General features: G+C 39.1%; 1 protein-coding gene and 1 long non-coding RNA gene across 2 annotated transcripts in view; one reads left to right on the top strand and one right to left on the bottom strand.

The window, feature by feature from the left end:
- Positions 1-4,354, bottom strand: part of TSPAN7 (tetraspanin 7) — a 126,505-nt gene extending 122,151 nt beyond the window's left edge. The window contains exon 1 of the mRNA XM_010334819.3: positions 4,215-4,354. Coding sequence (XP_010333121.1) covers positions 4,215-4,295 — 81 coding nt within the window. The 5' untranslated portion in view covers positions 4,296-4,354. The remainder of the gene's footprint in view (positions 1-4,214) is intronic.
- Positions 4,355-4,561: 207 nt separating this feature from the next.
- LOC141582769 (uncharacterized) overlaps positions 4,562-26,114 on the top strand; it is a 42,814-nt gene continuing 21,261 nt past the window's right edge. Inside the window, exons 1-2 of the long non-coding RNA XR_012515640.1 lie at positions 4,562-4,952; positions 6,421-6,580. This is a non-coding gene — a long non-coding RNA (uncharacterized LOC141582769). The remainder of the gene's footprint in view (positions 4,953-6,420; positions 6,581-26,114) is intronic.

The raw sequence follows: 26,114 nt of genomic DNA, 5'->3' as shown, positions 1-26,114 counted from the left end.
TATATGATACACCACAGAGAATGCTTTTCTTCGCATGTGATTGTGTTGCACATGCTCTGCTATGGTGGTTCCAAACACCAGTAAATATAGAGTTTTGCGTAACATTCCATTTTTTCTTCACAGGACTTACTACTATGTAAGTCCAGTAGTGCAGAGGCTGGTGGCACTGTTGACATTTTGAGCAAGGTAATTATTTGCTGTGAGTGGTTGCCTCGTATACTGTTGGATGTTTAGCAGCATCTGTGGCCTCTACCCACTAAATGCCAGTATCATCCTTCCCTGAGGCTATGGCCAAAAACATCTACACATGTTGCCAAATATGGGAAGGGGGCAAAACTGCCCCCTTTTGAGAACCACTACTTTAGAGAAATGCCTCAGAGAGAGAGTGTGTGTGATTATAAACAGAAGAGGAAGCCAGGTAAAACAATAATCTCTCTTTCAAAACTGTATACTTCTGGTTTAACATATGCGCAAGTATGTCAACCTTTTTGATGCTGTTGCTCTACCACCATTTTAAGTTCAAATGCCTTCTAGTCCTAAATCTAAATTAAGGTAAAGAAAGGTAAAAACTCTTATTAAAACAACTCACAAAGAACACAAAGGAAACAATTCTGTTTAATCTTTCCTCCACCTTCCACTTTAAAGAACACCAAGGTCATCTTTTTGTAAATTACCTAGCATAATCCCAGAAGTTTTGACAAATATTTGAGTACCTACTATGTGCCAGACATACTTCTAGGTGCTAAAGAAAGATTCATCAACTGCATTTACTGAACTGAGGAATCATTCCTATAAACATTTAACAGGTAAATATTTGTGACCATGGTTTTGGCAAAGGATTCTCAAATATGACACCAAAAGCATGAGCAAGAAAAGAAAAAAAGTAGATAAGTTGGACTTAATAAAAATAAACTTTTGTACTTCAAAGGACACCATCAAAAGACAACCCACAAAACAGGCAAAAATATTTGTAAATCATATATCTGATAAGGGACTTGTACCCAGAATATATAAAGGGTTCTTACTACTTAATAATAAAAAAAACTACATTTAAAAATGATCAAAGTATGTGAATAGACATTTCTTCAAGGAAGATATACAAATGACCAACAAGCACATAAAAAAAAGACACTCAGCATCATTACTTATCAGGGAAATTCATATCAGAATCACAGTGAGACACCACCTTCACACCTACTAAGGCTATAATAAAAAAGTCAGGTAATAACAAAGGTTGGCAAGGATGTGGAGAAATTGGAATCCTCATGGTCAAAGGTAATGTAAAAGGGTGTTGTTGTTTTCTGAAACAGGCTGGCAGTTCTTCAAACAATTAAACTTGGAATTACCATGTGACCTACCAATTCAACTCCCAGGTACATACCCAACAGAAATGAAGAAGATATGTTCACACAAAAAATTGTACATGTTTATAGCACCATCATTCGTGATAGCCAAAAGACCCAATCAACTAAAATGTCTACCAATAGAGAAATGGATAAACAAAATGTGCTATAGTCATCCAATGGAATATTATTCAACCATAAAAAGGAATGAAGTACTGATATACACTACAACATGGATGAACCTTGAAGTAATTATGCTGAGTGAAGAAAACCAGTCACAAAAGGGCAAATATTGTATGATTACATTTATATGAAATGTCTGCAATACAGAAATCTGTAGAGACAGAAAGTAGTTGCTTCGGGATGGCGGGGGTGGGCATGAGGGTGAGAAGCTGAAATTGGGTGGAAAACAAGATAACAGCTAAAGAAACATGGGTTTCTTGTGAAATGATGCAATGTTCTAAAATTGACTGGGGTGATGTTGCACATATCTATGAATATACTAAATATACTGAAATACATATCACTTATATGATATACTAAAATCTGTGCTACTTATACTAAAACTCACTGAATTATATACTTTAAATAGGTGGCTTTTGTGGCAGGTGAATCATTTTTCAATAAGGCTACTTAATGTCTTGTTTAAAATACCCTCACACATCTGAAGAGATCTTATTCTTTTGGTTGTAACGTATGAAATGATTACAACAACAAGTATTTAAACTACTGAAAATGTTCCAGGTAAATATTTGAAACTATGAAAATCTTGAAAGTAGAAAAACTTAAGATGAAGGCATCAAGGAACTTCTGGGGGACATAAAATGCAGTGATTGTTTAAGATGTATTGGGGGCGTTAAGTAATTAGATTCATGGGGGTGGAATGTAAGCAAGGAGAGTTAAAGTGTTCATGTGAAAAGCTTCAGCCTGGAAGATCCCCTTCTTTACCAGGTTGCAGTGACTCTGAAAGAACAACATTTCTTCATGTGCACTGTAAACCTTATTTTTAAGGAAGCTAAAAATAACCCCCCATATGGTTTACTCCAGTAATAAATAGGAAGTCAAGTAAATGATAAAGAGCCAAACAAAAAGAGATTTAAGGAAACACATAAAAAGCTAAACCAGTTCCCAGGAATGGCTACTGGGAAGTTTCAGCAATCAGCATGTGTTATTGCTTTTTACAGGCAGGGCATAAGATGATATGATCCATCCGTGCATGGCTCACAATTCCACTACTGAGACATTTCAACCTGTGTGGTTATCAGTCCAAATAAAGTCCGTTTCTGTGTTTGCCTTGTGCAATATGCCAGTTAATCTATCCTAGCTCATTGCAGAGCTCCTGATATTCATGATCCGGAGGGTCCATACCTTCCTCGACTTGAAGAATCACCAATGCCAGCGATAAGGAAATGCCCGGTGGCATTAGGAATATTTTTGATCCTCAGTAAATCTCTGCTCCTTCCTTGCCCATTGCAAACAGTCTGGTTTGCCATCTAGCTGGTTCTCGGTACCTCATACAGCACTGTGCTCCAGTTTCAAAGGAAAATTAGGGCTAATATGTGGTGGTGGGTGAGGGGCGGGGGCGGGGGGAGGGTGGTGCAAGAAGAAAAACAACCAAAGGTTGTTCTCGGTTTTCCTACAAAGCCTCAGATTTCAAAATGAATGCCGTCGAAGCTAAAATGACCCAGATTTGGGGGACAAGGGGGGAAGAGGCTCGATATTCATTCCCCTGCGGGATAGCTGTAGCTTGGTTATGGGAATAAGGAACTAGGGGAGACGAGGTCATTTACATGAAAAGAGAAATAACGGGGAATGTTCTTTAAGTACCACGCACCTCTCCCAGTGAATCACTGCAGTGTCAGCCCTGCACTGATTCCATGATTTGCCAAACAGGATGAGGTAAGGCACAAGCCTGGAGCCCCCTCCTCCTCCCCCTCCTCTCTGCTCCCCCGCGCAGAAAGGCACATCCCTCCGCGAGGTGCACCACACAGCCCCCCGCGGCCCTGGTTGAGGGGCTGACGTCACCCTTCTGCATTGAGCTTCAAGGACCGATGGCAACACTGGACAGATGGGGAGTAGAGTTGGGGCGGTATCTCTATCACCAAGTGGCGGCGACCCTCCCCCAGGGCGCTGCGGATTGTGTTCATGCAGTGATAGAATGACCAGATAGGGAGTGTAAGGATGCAGGGAGGTAGGAAAGGAATCCAAACACTCATCTCTTGGGTCACCAAGAAACCTCAAAGATGCCCCAGGCTTATGTAAGACCCTCTCCCTTTCGTGCGCCTCCACGCGGTGACAACGCCTGCTCCCCATCGTGCGCTTCTGGGACTCTGGTCGCCCTTGCCCAGCCAGGCAGGCACAGTGCTTCTGGTGCCTCCCTCCCGCAGACCCGTGGGGTTGGGAATAACTGGGAATTCGAGATTAAACGCCACGCTCCCGCGTCCGCTCCTAGTCGGCCACAGGTTAGCTCCAAGAGGCGCCGCGAACCGGCTGGTAGGGGAAGGGAGAGAAGGGTGTACAGCGAGGAAAACAGACAAATAAACCCGCAACTTTCCCCAGGAGCTGACCCTATCCCGGGTGATTAAAAAAACACTAATGCATTAAAAAATTTGCGGGGAAGGTCGACAACCTACAGTAACCGCCACTACGCAGCCCCTTGCAGCCTGCGCGGAGCGAGGTCCAGGGTTCCAGCAGCCCAGACCTGCACCTTGGCATCCTGCATCCCCGACCCAGCACCCCGCGCCTGTCTCCTTAAAGAGGGGTCCCAGATTTGATTTTGGTTTGGGTTTTCCTCCCCACTTCCTTTCTCACAGCATCATCATAGGGACCGATGGACAGCGGCTCGGCCACTGGCCCGGCGCGGGCACTCACCCAGAAGACGAAGGAGTAGATGATGAGGAGGGTTTTGAGACAGGTTATCACAGGTTTGGTCTCCATTCTCCTCGATGCCATACTACAGAGCTCCGGCGGCGTCGGCGGCGGCGGCAGCGGAGGGCGGGCGCGCGGGAGGGGGGAGGAGGCGGGGCGGGGCGGGGCGGGGCGGAGGCGCGTGCCGCGAGAGGCCTTGTGAGCGCGCAGGCGAGGCCGTGCGCTTGCGTGAGCGAGCACAGCGCGGGGCTCCTACTGAAAGAGCCGGGCTGGGCAGCGACTGCGCATGCGGAAAACACCGCCCGCGTCCGCAATCCCGCGCAGGCTCAGATCCTCAGCGGAGGAGAGAGGCGAGGCAGGCAAGGCAAGGCGAGACCGGGCGCGGCAGGACCGGAGGGAGGGAATGGGAGAATTTATAGGCAGGGTCAGAGGTCACCGGAACCTCTCCCAGTCCTCCCTGGCATTTAGATTTCTGCATTGTATACAGTAGGGCGTTACGTTTGCAGGGACAACTGCACCTGGCTATGGAAAATTTATGGGTGCCCCCCAAGTCAGTCACGTTTCTGCATTTTGACACCCACCAGGGCCTTCTCACATGGAAGTGGCCCAGTAGTCATGTCCTTGGCAACAAGCAGACCTTGTCTGTGCCAGGAACAGACTGTGACAGGTGGCCGGAGATACAGCTGGAGGGACGGACAGGAATCCAGGAGCTGAGACGCCAAATCCTCGCCGCCACCACAGGTATCTGCAGGCTCCTCCATTTTTTAGATATTTCTTACATTTTGAAACGATAAAACGAAATGGCAAGGTCCGTATGAGGCACCATTCTTCCTACACGTACAATGTTTAACAGATAACAGAAAATTATTTAATATACCTGAGAATCATTTGCCGCACCCTAACAAGTACAGACCACCTCCCTCCTATAAAAGAGAGCCACATCGAGATCAAAAAATAATGTTCACAACCAATATGGAGTTCCTCAAAAAGTTGTACATAGAGTTTGCATGTGATCCAGCAACTCCATTCCTGGATATTTACCCAAGAGAAATGAAAATATATGCCCACACAAAACCATGTATATGAATGTTTATAGCGGCATTATTCACAATAGCAAAATTGGGAACAACTCAAATATCCGTCAGCTGATGAGTGGTTGAGTAAAATTCGATGCATCCATACAATGGAAAATTAATCGGCCACTAAAAAAAATGAAGTACTACTGATCAATGCAACGCAGATAAACCTTGAAAATATGCTAAGTGAAGGAAGTCAGACACAAAATACCACATATTGAATGATTCATGTATAGGAAATATCCAAAATAGACAAATCCATACAGACAGAAAAGAGATTAGTGGTTGCAGGGAGTGGGAGGAAGGAATAAGGAGTGACTCTTAATGGTTAAGGGGTTTCTTTTTAGAGTAATGAGAATGTTCTGGAATTACATAGTGATGGTGGTTGCACAATATTGTGAATTGCTAAAAACCACTGAGTTGTACACTTTAAGAGGATGACTTTTATGATACATTAATTATATCACAATAAAAATGTACATTCCACCCAGATATGGTTTATAGAGGAACACACATAACAGATTCAGTGGGAGAGTTAGCTTGATTGCTGAGACTCTAGTAAAAAAAAAAAAAGCAACACTATCACAGGTAAACTCAGTCGTGAATGATGATATTAAGGATACCTTTTGTGAAAGAGTAAAAAAAACAGTCAATAAGGCTTGGGAAAAACCTGCCAAGGTCAGTTGTTACAGGAGTAATTATTACCTCTATCAAGTTATAATGATCTCAGGTCAATAAGGTCACTGTATAAACAGGAGACAAATCTGAGGAAGAGGAGAGCCTATTAAGGAAATTATCAACCATAACAAAAGGGTATGTGAGCATAGAAGGGTGGAATATCGATGCAGGTGAAAGAAGGGATAGATTGAGCAAGGTGTCTGTTATAAAAAGATCTTGCCACACTGATTCTCAATGCTGGATACTCATTTGCATCACCTGGTGTTTAAAATCAATTATGAATGCCTGTGCCCAACCCCAGCTATTCTGAGTCATTTGGTGTGGGGTGAAAGCTTAGTTTTTTTAGAAGCTCTTCAGGTGGTCCGAATATGAAGCAAGAGTTGAGCTTCATTGCCCTGTTCTGTGATGAACTTAAACCCAACTTCAGAGAGGATCTTTCTCTTTCATTCTTACAGTCTTCAAGCTGATTCCAACTGTTGCAGCAGCAGGGAAAGGATACTGAAGACTTCAAGCCCAGCAAGATCAAAAGGTCTTGGCCACGTATAATTATTCTGTGAAGGGGTCAGAAATCTCAATGTTCGGTTCAACAGTGACACTGCTAAGCATCATAATTTGGTGAGTTAATATATAACATTCACAGAAGACACCCATCAGTGTAAACTAACCATCTCACAGTTTGGAGCATTTTTGGAATATCTCTTAGGTCCAGATTCTTGAAAACTTGGACTGTTCTAGCAAAAATACACCATTTAAATGTAAAAATAAATATGAATATTCAGTAATGTAATTAATAGATAAATTAACATAGCTCGTAGCTAAATCCTTGCTCTCCAGTTGTGGCGTGTGACATATATATATAGGGTGACAGGACATCCCAGCTTGCCCAGGACTAAGGGATTTCCCTGCATTCAGGATTTTCACTGCTAAAATTAGGAAGGTCTTAGGCAAACCAGAACATGTTGGTCACATTATCCCTGAGCTGGTAGTATTGACATCCACTAGAAGAGCTGTTTGAACATGCAGAACCTCAAGCCCCACTCCAAGCCCATATTAACAAGATCCCCAAGGGAGTCGGATGCACAGTAATGTCTGTCATCTATCATAGATTGAATTGTGTCCTTTCAAAAGATATATTGAAGTTCAGACTAGGTGCGGCTGAAGTCCTAATCCCAGTACCTCAGAAGGTGATCTTATTTGGAAATGGGGTTGTTTCAGATATCATTAAGACAAAGTCATACTGGAGTTGTGGGGGCCCTTAATCCAAGCACTTTTAAGGGCTAATATCCTTAAGAGACACAGGGAGAGGGTCATATGAAAACGCAAAGACACATAGGGAGAAGGCCATTGTGACAAGAGAAGTAGAGGTCAAAGAGTGCCAAGGATTGACAGTCACCTCCATAAGCTAGGAAGAGGCAAGGAAAGATTCTACCCAGAGTCTCGGAGAGGATGGCCCTGCTGACACTTTGATGTCGGACTCCTAGCCTCTAGAACTGTGAGATAATACATTTCTGTTTGTTTTTTTTTTAAGCCACCCAGTTTGTGGTACTTTGGTACAGCCGCCACAGGAAACTATCACATGTCTAAGATTCACTGATCTATAATGCATCAATATATAACCACAGCTACCATATCACCAAGCAACTCACAGTAGCACCATTTACAATAGCCAAAATGTGAAAACATCCTAAATAAATGTCCAGTGACAAATAGATTAACAAAATCTATTTTGTGGCATATCTATACTATGGGATATTATTCATCCATAAAAAGGGATGAAGTACTGATGCATGATACAACTTGGATGAACCTTGAAAACATCCCTATGCTGAGTGAAAGCCAGATGCAAAAGGATGCACATGTATAATTCTATTTATATGAACTTTCAAGAACAGGCAAATCCATAGGCAGATTAGTGGTTGCCAAGGGCTAACCCTAATGGAGAGGCACTGCTTAATGGGTATGGGGTTTATTCTTGTGGTAACAAATAAATCCTGGAGCTAGATAGTAGTGATGATTGTGCAATAGTGTGAATGTACTTAATGTTGCTGAATTGTACACCTTAAAATAGGTAAAATGGTAAACTGTATGTTAAGTGTATTTTATCACACACAAAAGTAATATGTAACCATAGCAAGTCCAAGTGTCCTGTGACCTGAAGGAAAGATGTAGGTTGAGGAGCTGAAGGAAGAACAGCAAGGCTCAATAGCAGGAGGCCAAGAAGGTATAGAGAAGGCTGGAGAGAGGTCAGCCCATCCAGGTCTTTTTAGGTGACATTAAGAATTTTGATCTTTTGCCTAAGAGTAAGAGAAGTGTGTGCTTTCTATTTGCTTCAAATTCAGCAAGTAATTCAAGGAAAACTGGACTGCTACCAAAGCATCAATGCTCCTACTGTCACCCCCTATATCTGTTATTCATATAACACCACAGTGATTTTGTTCAAACACAAACCATTTCTTGTCACTCTTTGGCTTAAAATTCTCTAGTGGCTTCCTGTCAATGTACTTGGAATCAAATTTTAACTCTTTGCCCTGACTTACAAAGCATATATGAAGCTGGCCACAGTGGCTCATGCCTATAATCCCAGCATTTTGGGAGGATGAGGCAGGTAGATTTCTTGAGCTCAGGAGTTCAAGATGAGCCTGGCCAACATGGCAAAACCCTGTCTCTACTAAAAACACAAAAATTAGCCAAGTGTTGGGGGCACGTGCCTGTAATCCTAGCTACTTGGGAAGAGGCAGGAGAATTGCTTGAACCTGGGAGACAGAGGTTGCAGTGAGCCAAGATCGTGCCACTGCACTCCAGCTTGGGGGGCAGAGTGAGACTCTGTCTCAAAACAAACAAAACAACAAAAGCCTGTATAAACTGGCTCTGACTCTCTCTGCCACTGCTCCCGCTTTGGACCCGTGCTTCAGCTGCTCTGGCCTTCTTTCTGTTCCCAAACATAGACTTCATTCCACCTCAAAACCTTCACGTTGGCTGATCGTCTCTTTGGAATGCTTTGCCCCCTAAACTTTGAATGGTTGGTCCCTTCCTTCCTGTCATTCAGATCTCAGTATAAATGTCACCTCCTCAGAGAGGCCATTTCAAACAAAAATGGTCACCTGGTCACTATACGTTCTAATTCTCTGCATAGCATTTATCTAACATTTTCTTATTTATGAAAATGTGCTTGGGTGGGTGTTTTTTTTTTCCTGTGTCTCCTACTAAAATGTAAGCTCTACGGGGAAAGGTGTTTTTGTCTTTTGTTCACTATTATCTCCTCAGCACCTAGATACAGTAGAACTCAAAAAACTTGTTGAACTAATGAATAGTGCCCAGTAGTCCCTCAAAAGATGATTGTTGACTGGTTGAATAGGGATATGATATTAGAAATGGGCCTTGAAGTATGAATAAGATGATGGTGTTCTTTGAGGATTGGAGAAGGAGATCATTACGGGCTAGGAACAGCATGAACAAAGGCAGTTTGAACAAAAGCAGAAAGCTCTCTAAGAAAAGTGATGAGGCACGCTAGAACACTGCTTTGGTTTCAGTGTCCCCTCCAAAACTCATGCTGAAACTTATTCCTTAATGTAGCAGTATTGAGAAATGTGATCTCTAAGAGGTGATTGGGTCATGAGGGCTTTGCAGTCGTGAATGAATTAATCCATTTATAGATTAATGTATTAATGGATTAATGAGTTATAATGAGAGGGGAACTGGTGGCTTTATAAGGAGAGGAAGAGCGACATAAGCTAGCACATTAGCATGCTCAGCCCCCTCCCCATGTGATGTCCTGCACTGCCTCAGGACTCTGCAGAGTTCCTATCAGCAAGAAGGTTCTTTTTAGATGCAGCCCTGCAACCTTGGACTTCTCAGCCTCCATAACTGTAAGAAATAAATTGCTTTTCTTTATAAATTACTTAGTGTCAGGTGTTCTGTTATCAGAAAAATAAAACAAACTAATACAAGGACCTAAAGGAGGAAAAAAAATACAGAAATATAGGTTGGGCTGTGGTGGCAGAAAGCCTTGCTCAGGCCAAGTTAGACCCGCCAGTGTAGGCAGTAGGGAGCAGTGGAAGGTCTCTCAATAGGGGAGCTATGTGATCTCACCTATGTTTTAGGAAAGTAACTTGGGAAGCAGTATGAAGGGTGAGAGGTTGCCAAAGAAAGAGATGAGAAACAGGAAAAGAATTAGGAGGTAATTGCACTTGTCTAATTGGGAGTTGAGGGAGGGCTTCATCTAGAAATGTGGCAGTAGGGCTGGAGAGGAGGGGCTGGCCAGAGCATTACATCTCAACCCTGGCCATATGAAAATCCGCTGGAAAGATTTTAGGTATATGAATGCCTAAGCTCCATCCCCCAGGGATTCTGATTAAATCAGTCTGTGATGGTGTCCCAAAAATTAATATTTTTTTAAGGCTTCCAAGATGTTCCAACTTGAATTGAAAACCCTGTAGCAGGTAAACCATTTGGAAATAGAGTAGATAGCCCTCAGGACTGAATGGATCTGGGTGATGAAGGAAAATATGACTGACTTTTTAGTTTGATTAAACGTTCAGGACAGCTTTTAAAATACACAACCCTGATAATATATGGTACATCCAAACAGTGGGCTAATAAACAATTATTAGAAAGTATGTATATGAAGAGCACTTGTAGTCACAAAGGAAAAGTTTTGTTATTAAGAAAAGGGCAAACAACAAAAAATATATATGCAATATGACCTTAACTATGTAAAAAACATAAAGAGTTTGGAAAAAAAAGTGTGTAAAATTTCCACAGTGGTGCTTCTGGGAAGGGAGGTTATAGGTGATTTTATTTTCTCTTTTTTATATTTCCTCTATTTCCGAACATTTCTAAATGAACATATATTACATTTGTAATCAGGAAAGAATATTCTATAAAGGAAGCCCTCTGCCCAAAAGATTAAAATATTGGCCGGGCGCGGTGGCTCAAGCCTGTAATCCCAGCACTTTGGGAGGCCGAGGCAGGTGGATCACAAGGTCAAGAGATCGAGACCATCCCGGTCAACATAGTGAAACCCTGTCTCTACTAAAAATACAAAAAATTAGCTGGGCATGGTGGCGCGTGCCTGTAATCCCAGCTACTCAGGAGGCTGAGGCAGGAGAATTGCCTGAACCCAGGAGGCGGAGGTTGCGGTGAGCCGAGATCACGCCATTGCACTCCAGCCTGGGTAACAAGAGTGAAACTCAGTCTCAAAAAAAAAAAAAAAAAAAAAAAAAAAAGATTAAAATATTAAAGTTTTAGGATTTAAGGGGGGGAAACCTTGAACTATCTTGAAAACTTGCTGATATGAAATTTGAACATTCAAATTTCATCTGTTCATGTGTTTCTATATTTTTAAATATATCTGAGTGTTTCTAGGATCTCTACGTGAGCAGCCCAAATGACATTTTACCCTGGGATTCAGAAACACCTACAGGACTCAGACTAGACCTGTCAAGGGTATGTTTGCAAAAGTCACTCAACCGAAGATGGGAAAGAACTGACCTTTGAAAACATGGTTCAAGGAGCCTTTGTTAGTGTCAGAGAGTTGGGAACGTTCTGAGGATAGCCCAATATAGGCATGAAATGAATGAGGCAGGCCCTCACCTTTCCTCCATAGCCTTGGGGGTTAATGAGATGATTTTAACAAAGCTAAATTAGAAAAAAAAAAATTTATGAAGATATTGGGAGCACAGTTTTGTAGCCAATATAGCTTGTTCAACAAAAAATAGTAGGGACAAAAGTTACTGTTCTTGTTTCAACAGAATGACAGTTGAATGGATCAGAACATGAGGTAGAAACATAAGAGACTCAGACAATTTCCCCAAAAACAGAACAAGCTAAACAAGAATTAAAAAGCCAATGCCACTTAGTAACAGGACTACATTAGTGAGACTTACAGTGGTAGCACTCAAATGATACCTAGGGAGACCGGGTTTGTAAATATGAGTTCTACCTCCCTTCATATTGGGGACTCCCTGAACATGGGACAAATTTGAGAGGGGTTAGAGTAATTTTGTTTTCGTTCCTTGACCCAGTAATTTCTCCTCCATGAATTGCCCTAGAAAGATAAATACATGTGGCCGGGCGCGGTGGCTCAAGCCTGTAATCCCAGCACTTTGGGAGGCCGAGGCGGGTGGATCACGAGGTCGAGAGATCAAGACCAACTTGGTCAACATGGTGAAACCCCGTCTCTACTAAAAATACAAAAAATTAGCTGGGCATGGTGGTGCGTGCCTGTAATCCCAGTTACTCAGGAGGCTGAGGCAGGAGAATTGCCTGAACCCAGGAGACGGAGGTTGCGGTGAGCCGAGATCGCGCCATTGCACTCCAACCTGGGTGACAAGAGCAAAACTCCGTCTCAAAAAAAAAAAAAAGAAGATAAATACATGTACAAAATACATCTGCAAGAATACTAATTGTAAAATTCATTATTGGAATAGTGAAAATAGAAAATATCTAAATATTCATCAATAATGTGTTGCCATATATTCATTCATTCTACAAATTTTTTAAGTACCTACCATTTGCCAGGCACTATTCTAAGTACTAAGGATATAACTGTGAGCCAAAAAAACAAGGCCCCTGTCCTCAGGGAGCTTGTACTCTACATAGGAAGGCAAATGATAAAATAAATGTTAGCATATCCATACTATAGAATTCTATGATGTAATTTAACTGTATTAAAACATAAGATCTACGAGCAAAACACATTATACGTAATTTTTAACTTCCAAGTTAGAGGAGAGAATTATAATATCCTACTTCAGTGATTATAATCACAAAATACACTAGAGTGTCTATGGGAAAAAATCAGCATAAACATACATGACCATCTCTGAATGTTATTAAGAAGAAATTCTACCTCTGCAGATGCTCACTTGATTTTTTATAAGAATTATATTTATGGTAAAAATGAAAACATTTGAAAAATGCTATGTATAGAGGCTAAACCCTAAAAACACATTTTGAAAAATTATCAGGACCTTATGGTTATTCTGTGGCTACTGGTATAATTGGCAATACAAGTAAAATTTTTGTGTATTTCAAGGTACAAAAACTATAACTTAAGAATAATCTCTGCAGATCTCAACCAAATGAGAATATAATGCGAAGACAAGAATTTTCGAGGTCAACTATATAATCGTTACTCCACATGCACAGAACTCCAGTGTTCTTCCTTTTACAATGAACACAAATCTATTCTTGGATGTCTAGAATAGAGTTACTTAGAGCTGCTCTGTTTTATGTATTACCTTTTTCTTGCTGAGCTCAAGGAGGACATATCCCTTCTTAAATACCTCTCCTGGAAATTAAATATTGTCCACTGGATTCAGAAACTATCTCACTGATGGCTTTGCTTTTTACACTTACATTGTGTCTTGAAATGATCTAAATATCCAGCAACAGGAGATCAGTTTAAAACATTACATTGTTGTGCAGTAATTTTTCACTTGGCTCCCAGTTATACTTTCAGTGTTCTCTCTGTATCACAGGGAGCTAGAAACCCGCAAACTACATTTCTCAGATTGTTTTCTCCAATTAGCCTCCTGTTAGATTTGTTAATGGGAAACTGGTGGAGAAACTATGAGGTGTCAGGGTGGGGGTGGGGGTGGGGGTGGGAAAGAAACCTCTTTTTTTTTTTCTGTCTCCAGAAGTCCCTCCAGCAGTAGTAGCAACAGCAACAGTGACTATAGGTAGCCATTTCTTTCCAAAACATCTGTGGCAGTTTTGACAGCATTAGTAAAGCTGTAGCATCCTGTACTCCTACTCAGTGGGAGCAAAACCCCCAAAAGCAGCAGTGTTAGCATCACTCACAGATCAGCATCAAGTTATAGGTTGTGGGTCCCAGCCCAGGAGTAATAGAGGTTTCTGGTCTCTAGGTAACACACACTGTAGTCAATTGTAAAACTAGTCAAAATTCTTTCTTTCCCTTTCCATGACCTTTATCAATGTGACTTTGCAGCTCTTCCCATAAGAAGTAAAATTTATTTCTTCTCTCTCTGAATCTGGGCTAGCCTTGTTTCTTACTTTGAACAATAGACGACAGTGAAAATGACATTGTGATAGTGCTAAGCTTAGGCCTCAAGGGGACTCACCGTCTTCTCCTCACTCTTTTGGAACCCTATGACTGCCATGGGAATAAGCCCAGATTAACCTGCTAGAGAATGAGAAACCATGTGCATCAGAGTCTAGCCAGCTCTCTTGTCTCTGCTGATAACTCAGATATGTAAAGGAGCACAGCCACAATCTGCAAAGTCAACCCAAAACCAGCAGGAAGGAGTTCAGCTGAGACCAGAGAACTACCAAGATGAGCCCAGCCTAAATTGCTATCGAATTGTTTTTAAAATAAAACCAGTAAGTTAAATTAGTTTGTCACACAGCAATAGCTAACTGATATACACCTTTGTCCTTTTTGTTTTTTCAGTACTTTTTGTACCTTATAGCAAATTACTAGCATTGAATCATTTTCTGCATTAAATATATAGTTTCTGCTTCCCTGACTAGATAGTGACTTACAAATGCTATGTTCATAAAATGGAATTCTATATAGCTATGAAATTAGTGTTGAAGCAGAATATTTTGACATAAGGAAATTTCCACAATATTTTTAAAGTAAAAAAATAAATTGCAATGAAAGTACCAATGACATTCTTCACAGAAATAGAAAAACAATCCCAAAATTTATATGGAATTACAAAAGACTCAGAATAGCCAAAGCTATCTTGAGCCAAAAGAAAAAAAACTGGAGGAATCACATTACCTGACTTTAAATTATTCTATAGAACTGTAGTAAACAAAACAGCATGATACTGGCATAAAATAGGCACATAGACCAATGCAATCAAATAGAGAACCCAGAAACCATACATCTACAGTGAACTAATTTTTAGCAAAGTTGCCAAGGCCATACATTGGGGAAAGGACAGTCTCTTCAATCATTGGTGCTAGGAAAACTGGATATCCATATGCAGAAGAATGAAACTAGATCCCTATCTCACACCATATACAAAAATCAAATCAAAATGGATTAAAGAGTCACATCTAAGACTGCAAACTGTGAAACTACTAAAAGTAAACGTTGGGAAAACTCTCTAAGACACTGGATTGAGCAAAGATTTCTTGAGTGATACCTCACAAGCACAGGAAACCAAAGCAAAATGGACAAATGGGATCACGTCAAATTAAAAAATGTCTGCACAACAAAGGATGCAATCAACAAAGTAGAGAGACAACCCACAGAATGGGAGGAAATATTTCTAAACTACCCATCTGACAAGGAATTAATAGCCAGAATATATAAGGAGCTCTAACAACTGTAGGGAAAAAATACAATGATCTGATCAAAAATGGGTGAAAGACCTGAATAGATATTTCTCAAAAGAAGATATACAAATGGCAAACAAGCATATGAAGATGTAGTCAACATAATTGATCATGAAAGAAATGCAAATCAAAACTACAGTGAAGTATCATTTCTCCCAAGTTAAAATGGCTTTTATCCAAAAGAAGGCAATAACAAATACTGGCAAGAATATGGAGGAAATGGAACCCTTGTACGCTGTTGGTGGGAATGTAAATTAATATAGCCACTATGAAGAACAGTTTGGAGGTTCCTCAATAAACTAAAAGTAGAGCTACTACATGATCCAGCAATTGCACTGCTGGATATATACCCAAAAGAAAGGAAATAAGTACACTGAAGAGATATCTGGACTCCCATGTTTATTGCAGCATTATTCACAATAGCCAAGATTTGGAAAACAACGTAAGTGTCCAACAACAGACTAAGGAATAAAGAAAATGTGGCACATATACACAATGGGGTACTATTCAGCCATAAAAAAAGAATGAGTTGCTGTCATTTGCAACAACATGGATGGAACTGGAGGTCATTATGTTAAGTGAAATAAGCCAGGCACAAAAAGAAAGAACTTTGCATTTATTTGTGGGAGCTAAAAGTTAAAACAATTGAACTCAGAGAGATAGAAAGTAGAATGGTTATCAGAGCCTGGGAAAGGTAGTTGGGAGGAGGGAGTGGTGATGGTTAATAAAAATTTAAAAATTAAAAAGTAAAATTATGAAATTATAGTGTGATGCCAAGTTGGAGATACACACACACACACACACACACACACACACACACCCCATAATTTGGAGATGTGTATCTATATACACATATAAATAATTATTACTTTGTAAGCCAATAGCACTTTGTGTGTTTTTATTTACATTTTCAACATTTATTAAATGTTTTATAAAAGCATGACTTATAATTAGAAAAAGTTTTATTTTGAATTGTTAAATTTTAGGGCATCTAGATTGATATTTGGTTTGAGAGAATTGTGAAATCCTCTGTAAATTCCTCTTTAGCAACATATTCGAATGACTTTTTTTTTCCCAAAAAATAGTTAACATGAGAAAACTGTCTTAACCCTGCTAGTGGTATTCCAAGCAAGGTTGCAACCAGTCTTGTTCCTTATAATCCATAATCATCCAGTAGCATCTGAAGTGGGACTTGAACATTTTTTTCTTTCTGCCCTCTTTCTAAAGCTTCCAAGTAAACTTAGAACACAGCAGCTGCTGAAACATCCGCCTGACCCATTTCCCCTGTATGTGTCCAGCTCTAGATAATTCATTCTGGAGGTATATGAAATTTTGATTACTAAGAGTCTTTTATTAAAAGAATGTTGTGCTTTTACACTGACTCTGATACCTGTGATAAATACTTTATTCTGGTGAAAGGAAAGATGTAATTGATAGAGACTTGGCTCAGAAGAATTTAACCAAAAAGATTAAAGTTCCAGGCATGCAGGTTCTGAAAATCATTTTTACTACTTTTAGTCAATTATATCATGTTTATTGATCCTATTTTTTAAATCCAAAGGTTAATTAATATTCACTGAATTTAGTAGGAATACTTTCTACACGATGGTGACTATTTTTAGTTAGGTTTGTTTATTAGAGAATTATCTTTGAGTGTACTTTAATAAACCCAATACATAAAAATGAATATGTTGAAATTGCTTCTATCCTATTTAGTTAAGTGAAGTGTACTTTAGCTGTTAAAACATGCATCCATTATGTAATCTAGGCCAGGCCCTTTCTTATTGAAATGCATGAGTGACTACATTTAAAGTGAAGACTGGGTCAGTGTGGCTGAAGCAGAGCAGAACATTGAACTTATTATCAATGAGTTAAACTGCTGAATTCAGTCAGTGTTGGTGTACATAACCCTGGCCCTAAACTTCCTTTTGTGAGAATTATCCCCATTAGTAAATTTCTAATAATTGAGTATGTCATAATCATAACTGAAAAGACATTGATCAGCCATTGGCATCAGGATTTGAACCCAAACAGTCTGATATAGGAGCCTGTACTCTTGACAATAGGGAGAGTTATCCATATCAGTGAATTTCTAATAATTGGGTACATCATAATCATAACTGAAAACATTTGTTGATCAATGATTGGCATCAGAATTTGAACCCAAACAGTCTGATACAGGAGCCTGCACTCTAGGTTTTGGAATCAGCATGCCTGGATTGCCTCCTGGCCTCTGGCACTTACAAGTTTTCACATCTGTAATATGAGCATAGTAATAGTACCTACCTTATTGTCTTCATGTAAGACAGTCTATGTGAAGTGCTTAGAACAATGCTGGCATAGTGAATGCTTATTAAATGTTGTTATAACAGCTGTGCCACCTCCTAATTACAGCAGGTTATATCTATAAGGAACCTTAAAGATGATTACATTCACTGTTTTCAACTGGACATCACATCTGTTAGTATATTATGAAATCAATTTGAGGGTTCTCTTTCAGCATTTCAAGAATAAAAAAATATAAGTGCATCACATATCGTAAGTTGTTTCATGAAATGTTTGCTTTGGGGGTAATAGCAGATATGATAGATGCTCTGCTTATGTCACTCAGGTCTCTTCTACTGGTTCTGCTCATTCCCCAGAGTCTTTGTGTTACTCTCCTATATGATACCCCCTCAAGCTCTTCAGAGAACTACCCTTCAGCTATTGGAGCCACATGAACCCATTGTATTATATTGTTTATCTGTTGCTGCACAACAAATTTTTCAAAAACCTAGTGACTTAAAACACCAAACACTTATTGTTATCTCACATGGTTTCTGAGGGTTAGGGATCCAAGAGCAACTTAACTGGGTGATTCTGGCTTAAGGTCTCATGAGATTTCACTCAAGCTGTCAGCTGGGGCTACAATCATCTCAAGACTTGATTTGGGTTGGAGAATTTGCCTTCAAACTCAAGTCGTTGCATGGCTTGGTTCCTTGCTGGCTATTGGCTAGAAGCCCCAGTTCTTGTCATGAGAGTCTGTGTCATGGGCCTCTTCATTGGACTACTCAGAAATGGGACCTTGCTTCCCCCAGAGCCAGTGACCCAAGAAAAAGAGAATCTAAGATGGATGCCACAGCCTTTCACATTTTAATCTCGGAAGTGTCATATCATCATTTCTTTTTATTTATTTTTCTTCCTTTAGCCTTTTTATTTATTTTTACTTCTTCTCCTCCCAACAGACAGTCATTTTTGCTGTATTTTATTGGTCACACAGACCAACAATGGTATAGTGTAGGAGGGAGCTACACAAAGGTGTGATCATTGGGGGCCACCTTTGGGGGACTGGCTACCACAGGTACCATGAGCTCTAATGCTTGGGAGGTTACATTCTATTGGGGTAGCCTGTAACCAGTGATTGACTGGTGATGAAGTATGAAAGCCTAACTCTCTTGCCTCAGGCTGGTCAAATTCTATGAAGTATTTTATGCACTATTGCTCCCCCTGGAATAAGACTGAGGCTGGGACTTGGTTGAAATCTCACACTTGGTTGATTTCTACCCTTCTCCTCCTCTTTCCTCTATCTCTTCTATTCTAGTACAGTTTCTCCTGGGAGCATATCCTTAATAAATTGCACTCAAATCCCTATTTCAAGATCTACATCTGGGAAACCCAACCTAGGACAAGATGTGCTGGCAGTGGTGATGGTGGTAGCAGTATGTGTATGTGTTTGTGCGTACGGGTCAATATAAAATATTTCTTACTTTTAGTCATGATTAAAAACATTGACTTTAAAAAAGTCTTGGATTTATATCATTTATATCATTCCCTTTATTTTACAACTGAGTAAACTGAGGCCCAAACGGGTATTTGGTTCTTTGTATCTCACAAACTGGTAATATTTCTGACAGTGAGACCACCTGTGATAGTGTTTAGCCTCAAGGGACCCTTATTTTTTTAGTAAAGAAGTGGAACAATTTATAGAACATATCAACATAAGCCTATCTTTCCACATGGAGCTACCACTATTCTGTCCTGACGGATCAAATATATCAAATTTTTAAGAAGTACTAATTAGAAGAAAATTATCATGTAAATAGAAATTTAACAGAAATCAAAACAAAAAGTGTTTTAAAATGTAATAACTTAGGACTTACGTTTAGAAAAAAACGTATTTTCCAATGAGTTACCCTGTCTGTAAATTGAAAGAGTGAACTTGGCTACACATAGAGAAAGTAAAACCTGATTCTGGCTAAGTGACTCTAAAATGGGACTTTTTTTGTTTGTTTGTTATTTTATTTTGTTTTTGTTTTTAATTTAAAAAGCAACTGAGTTCATTGAAAACTATGGCCCTTTCTGTAAAGAAACAAGCACTCATATATATATTTCCAGTGGAAAACATTATATCTGCTGTGAAAGGCAATTTGGCAATATTCATCAAAATTACTCATGCAATTTGGACCCAGGAATTCTACCTCTAGATAGGTATATTTGCACATACATATATAAGGAAATGTATAGGCAAGGTTGTTTGTTGTAGCTGGGTTTTCTTGGTAATAGTAAAAGTTTGGAAGTTACCCGGTGTCCATCAATTGGGGATTTGTCTAAGAAATTATGATACATCCACACAGTAAAATGCTATGCAACTATAAAAAGATTGAGGATGCTTTTTATGTCCTGATACACTACAAACTCTATAATATATTATTAACTAAAAATGCCAAGGCGTAATCCAGTGCATATGTAATTTTTGTGTAAAAAAGGAGGAATTGTGAATATTTATTTTCAAACACTGGCAATATAAAACAAGCAAAAAACAATGTACACAATCTTAAAAACTGAGTTAAAATAATAAAATGTATATGTTCAATCCTCCCCTTAGTATAATGAAATGTACTACTTTTTGAAATTGAAAAAATGTTTCCCAAAGCCTGCTGCTGGGTTCCTTCATCTGTCAGGATTTAAGCTAAATGTCCTGAAAGTCAATGTGTAAATGTAAGTAAATCACCCAGTTACCTTCTATGTGTAGCAATGCCAAATTTGAATCATCATGTAATGCCTTCTTCAGGATATAAATTGACTTGATCATGGTACCTTAAAAAAATTACACTCTTAAACCAAGCTGTGTCAGAGATAAAGGAGAAAGGCTCTGAATAGGAATGGCCAAGTGGAGAGATAATGGTGGTGGGGGGAGTTGCGGATGGAGAGCCCAAGTAGAAACCATACAAACAGACAAAGATTCAATAGTTGTGAATATTGATGAACACAGTAATATTCATTTTGATGATCGTAAAAGATTTCCAAGTCTCCTCAAGTACTTACAGATACGGCATTATCAATATAATTTATTTAGTTATGAGAGAAATACTTGACATAATAAGCCATCCACTATCTTTTATGACTATCTAGAGATGGGTGATGCCAAGAGAAATAGAAGGCATGTCCATCAGATTGAGTAAGCCTTGCTCCAGCATCAAGGATGATCGAAGTAAAAAATGAGAATGATAAACATAATTGCTAGGTTTTTGGGCCACACTCTGCTCTAATTATGAATCTTCTAGTTTTTGGATTATTTTTCCTGAAAGCCCTGAAAATGGTAAAAGGGGCTAACACAGTTGTGAATTATTAGGCCCATGAGCACTAGAGAAATTAAGTATCCATCCATTGTCTACATGGAGGGGAAAACATAAAACAATGCAGGCCCTTTGCTCAGCCTGTGGGTTTAAGTGTGGAAAGTCTCTGGAATAGAAGAGCAGAACAGGATTGAATCCTCGTGGGCAGAATTCCAATTCTACTCTTCCAATGACCCGTGGGAAAATTCAAGCACCCTTGCCCCATTGTTGCATGAAAGGGAAAGTGCATCTCACTTGCAATGCAGTACTCTCTCAATGTGTTACCATGCAGGGTCAGCATCAGCCATATTCACTTCCTTTTGGATTTCTCTCTGAGAGTGTCAGACATCAGTTTCCCAAGCTTCAGAGGCATATGTGAGGCTCAGTGGCCACCTTGAAGCCAATGATATTACTTCAAGATAGATGATGTGCTAAGGATTTAAAACCACTGCTTTTGATCCATCCTCTTTGCAATTCCAGTGCCTCACTCTGGCATGTGAATGTATTTGGAATTTACTGGTTTTCCTCCACCTTTGGGAACTCAGCCAAAACTGAAAATGAAACCAGTTTTATTTTATCCTTTTATGCAATTTCTCTCTTCCCTAGCAGAATATGGAATTGAGCTTATCAGTAGCAACTCTTTTAAAATCTTCCTGGACATCTCACCATGGAAGTTATTAGTAAACCAAAAAATGAGCAGTTATTTTTGTCTCTATATTCTTTGCCACACCTAGCACAAGGCCTCATTTAACAGATGCTCAGTACATGCCTACCTGAATTGAGCCACCTGCTTTATTTTACATTGATAAAATCAGTCAGATGTAGATAAAATGTTAAAATGAATTACATATGAGGTGTAGAGTTAAAATCTAGAACTACTACTTTCCTTTTGAAAGGAGAAATGCTTATCTTAACCTCAGTTTATAACTTTGAAAAATATGCTCTTATGTTTTGATTATGAATTCCTAGATAAGGCAAAATAATTTTCAACAAATAATTCAATTATCTTTAGTTATTGGACAACTGCAATTGCCCTTTTAACTTTAAACCTTAGAAACAAAGCTTCACATTGATTCCATTTTTCTTCAAATTTGATATGTTCTATGAATAAAAAATAATTGGTGATAATTATACTATTGAAAGCATAAAATTTAAATTATAGACTGGGAGAACACTTACAGGCTGTGAGAAAATATTTGTTAATCAGTATTTAATAAAAGTCTTGGCCAGGCACGATGGTTCATGCCTGTAATCCCAGCACTTTGGGATGCTGAGGCAGGGGAATCACCTGAGGTCGGGAGTTCGAGACCAGCCTGGCCAGCATGGTGAAGCCTCGTCTCTTCTGAAAATACAAAAATTAGCCAAATGTGGTAGCAGGCACCTATAATCCCAACTACTCAGGAAGCTGAGGCAGGAGAATCGCTTGAACCTTGGAGATGGAGATTGCAGTGAGCTGAGATTGCACACTGCACTCCAGCCTGGGCAACAGAGTGAGACTCCATCTCAAAAAAAAAAAAAAAAAAAGTCTTGTATGTGGAATATATAAAGAGCTCTTACAACTCAATAATAAGACAACCCAATTAACAGTGACAAAAATACTTGAATAGATATGTATTTCACCAAAAAAGACATACAAATGGCTGATAAGTACATGAAACATGTTTAGTCATTAGAGAAATGCAAATAACAAAACACAATGAGATGTTTGTTCACATATAAAAGAATGACTACAATAAGAAAGACAGACTTTAATAAGTGTTAGAGAATATAAATAGGAACTCTAATACACTGGTGGTGGGAATGTAAAATGATACAACAACTTTGGAGAAAGAATTCAAGAAAAATGAGAACAGTGTTTACACAAGACATTTATACATGTTCATAGCAGTATTATTTATCATAGCCAAACCCCAAAACAATCCAAATTCCCATCAACTTGAAGAACGAATAAACAAATTGTGACATACCCATACAGTGGAATTTTAGTTGGCCATTAAAAGGAACAAAGTACTGAAACATGCTACATGGATGAATGTCAAAAACCACACACAGAAGACTGCATATTGTATGATTCCATCTATATGAAATTCCCAAAATAGGCAAATCTATAGGGACAGAAATTAGGTAGTGGTTGCCTAGGGCTGGGAGTAAGAATGGATATTGAAAATGGGCATGAGAGGTCTTATTGGGGTGATAAAAATGTCCTAAAATTGGATTTGTGTGCTGGTTGCAAACCACAAATATACTAAAAAGCATTTAATTGTATACTTTAAATGAAGCACCTTTATGGTATATAAATTAGATTTCAATAAAGCTGTTAAAAACATTTAAAATTTTAGGTTACAGGCATTCCTTTCTACATTTTGTACTGATTTTTTTCTTATTTGATTATCAAACAAATTTGAAGATGTGTTTGTATATATGTTTTTAAATTAAGAAATATGTCTTAATTGAAGGAAATTCAGAAAATATATACAAAAATATTATTTCCATAATTCCACTCCCTAAGCTAAACACTGTTAGTATTTTGGTATATATCTTTTGTAGGGGATATCTGTTAAAGTCCTCATATTCATGGCTGCCCATTAGCTTTTGGATAATCTTTTTATACAGCAGGTCCTTGAATGACATTGTTTTGTTCAGAATCATTTTGTTATAATATTGATGAGAAAAAAAAATGATTCTTAGTTGGGACCACTGTCTGTGTGGAGTTTGCAAATTCTCCCCATGTTTTCCATGGGTTTTCTCCAGATATTCCGGTTTCCTCCCTCATCCTAAAAATATGCATGTTAGGTTAATCTGTGCATCTACATGGTCCCAGTCTGAGTGATTGTGGGTGTGTATGTGAGTGCACTTTGTGATGGAATGGCATCCTGGCCAGTGTGGGTTCCTGTCTGGCACCCTGAGCTGCTGGGATGGCCTCCAGCAACCCACAACTCTGAACTGGAATAACTGGATCAATAATTATCTTGCTTGTTTTTACTAACATGTGTTAAATGTATATATAGCTCACATCCATTTTAATGTTTAATATTAGAAGTGTTTTGGTCTTTATTTAGAAGTTTGGTGATGTTTTTTTGACCAGAAATATGCCATAGGAACATCACTCTTGTTTATATCAATTAGCCTATGAGAAAATTGCCTTCCTTAGGCATTGTATCTAAAGTTGCAGTTTCCAAGAACCTATAGACAATGTTAATTGAGGACTTACTATAGTTAGGGGATGTGATGGTTTAGAAACCTGTCTGAAAATTCTTGATTCCTCTTATCAAATGGTGGAGTCTAATCCCTTTTTCCTTGAACCTGAGAGAACATTTGTAGTTACTTCCATGACTCGAATGTGGTGGAAATGATGCAGTGTGATTTCTGATCTTAGCTTGAAAAAGATTATATCACTTCCACATAGCTTTCTTTTGGAATATTCACTCTTGAAACTTCGCCAGCATGTTGTAAAGAAGGCGAGGTCACGTGGTGTCAAATGCTGGCTTCCCAAATATCACCAGAGCAACAAATTGAAAAGACTTAAGTTGAATGTGTTGCTTAAAGTGATACTTCATGAAGTCTGAGAGAGTCTCAGAGCGGGAGGACAAGGTGAGGCTATATTCAGAGCTGGGAGTTTGGTTTATGAGAGACTTTCAATACAAGAGCTTAATTAGAATAGGATAAGGGTCTTAGAATTGGTGGATACTACAAGGTAAGCATTTTGAGGCTAGAGGCTCAAATAATCTTAGGATGTAAACTCTTCTACTGAAGAATGATACAACTTTCAGGAACTCCTGTATAAAGCAATAATTTTACTTGCAACTTTTGTCTTTCTGGGCAATAGTCTACCGGAATGCTAAAGTTATACTAACAAAGTTAATGGAATAGTAAAGTCAGGTTAATGTAAACAACTGTGTAGGGGGAGAGAGTTTGGTTTTTCATGGACAGGCCACATGTAGTTGTCTGGATGATGGCCTCAGTTAAAGTCTCAACCTGAAAGCCATCATCAGTCACTAGATATGTGACTGACTGAGATTTCATATTATTTTAGCCCCAAGCTTACACTGAATGAAACAGATTGTCTCTTGCCCAAATTTCACATTTGTGTGCAAAATAAATGTTGCTTTAAGCCATTAAATTTTGGGACGGAGTGTGTGTGATGGTTAATTTTCGGTATCAACTTAATGAGATTAAAGAATACTTGAAAACCTGGTAAAGCATTATTTTGGAGTGTGTCCGTGAGGATGTTTTCAGAAGAGTTTAGCTGTAAGTCAAAATAGACTTGGTGAAGAAGATCTACTCTCTATGTGGGCAAGTACCATACAATCTGTTGGGGATCCAGAAAGAACAAAACAGAGAAAAGATGAATGTGTGGATCAGTTAAAGCTGGGACACACTATTCCTCTCCTGTCCTTGGACAACTCCAGACTCCCTGGCCTTTGGACTCCAACATAACAGCATAAACTCAAATTCAAAGCTCCACTTGCAGCTACTGTACAGGGATGTGACCTAGACCCCAGCAATCAAATGCATCCATGTAAGATTGTGATTTAGAAGGCAGCAGTCTTTGGTGCTTCCATTTCTCCTGTAGATGTTCCTGGCATCTAGTGGCATAATGACAACAGCTTTCTGGTGTTTGCACAGTTGAATTCCTGCCCCAGATGTGGTACAAGGATAGTGGCAATGCAGGCTTCCTCTAGTGATCAGTGGCAGTAGTGTATCAGTTCTGTTTTGAGGCATGGTTTCAGGTTCTATTCCTGGAAATTTGGCTTCAAGCTCAATTTACCAGCCCTCTGAGCCCTTGTGAGAACTATTAATGAATGACTTTTCTACTTAATGACTAATCTGATCGAGAAATTGGTACCAAAAGAGGTTGCAAGCAGCAGATTATTTTCTCAGGAGAATAAGGGAAAATTTCAGATTAATTACCCCTTCTAATTGTTGTTGATATCTCCAGATATTCAACTGGTAATCCATGAGATACTTAAAGAAATAGCTAACTAAATTATTATCTATGCTCATTAGGAATAATGTGCTCATTTGGGGCAAGTCTGAAGGATCTAGTGGAAGTTGTAATAGAATAATATGAAAGGCTTTAAATAATTCAAAATTTACAGTATAACCTAGCTTCTTCTAGCTGAACTTGGCAGCTTAAAGAGAAAAGCAGCCTCAAAGTTTTAATGTCTTATATCAAGACAAAACCAAGAAATTGTGGATTTTCTATTATTTTATTCAAAGAATCTCTTATCACTTGTACCCAC

The sequence above is a fragment of the Saimiri boliviensis genome, chromosome X (assembly GCF_048565385.1).
Source record: "Saimiri boliviensis isolate mSaiBol1 chromosome X, mSaiBol1.pri, whole genome shotgun sequence".
Classification (NCBI taxonomy): domain Eukaryota; kingdom Metazoa; phylum Chordata; class Mammalia; order Primates; family Cebidae; genus Saimiri; species Saimiri boliviensis.
This window is presented reverse-complemented; position numbering and strand designations above follow the sequence as displayed.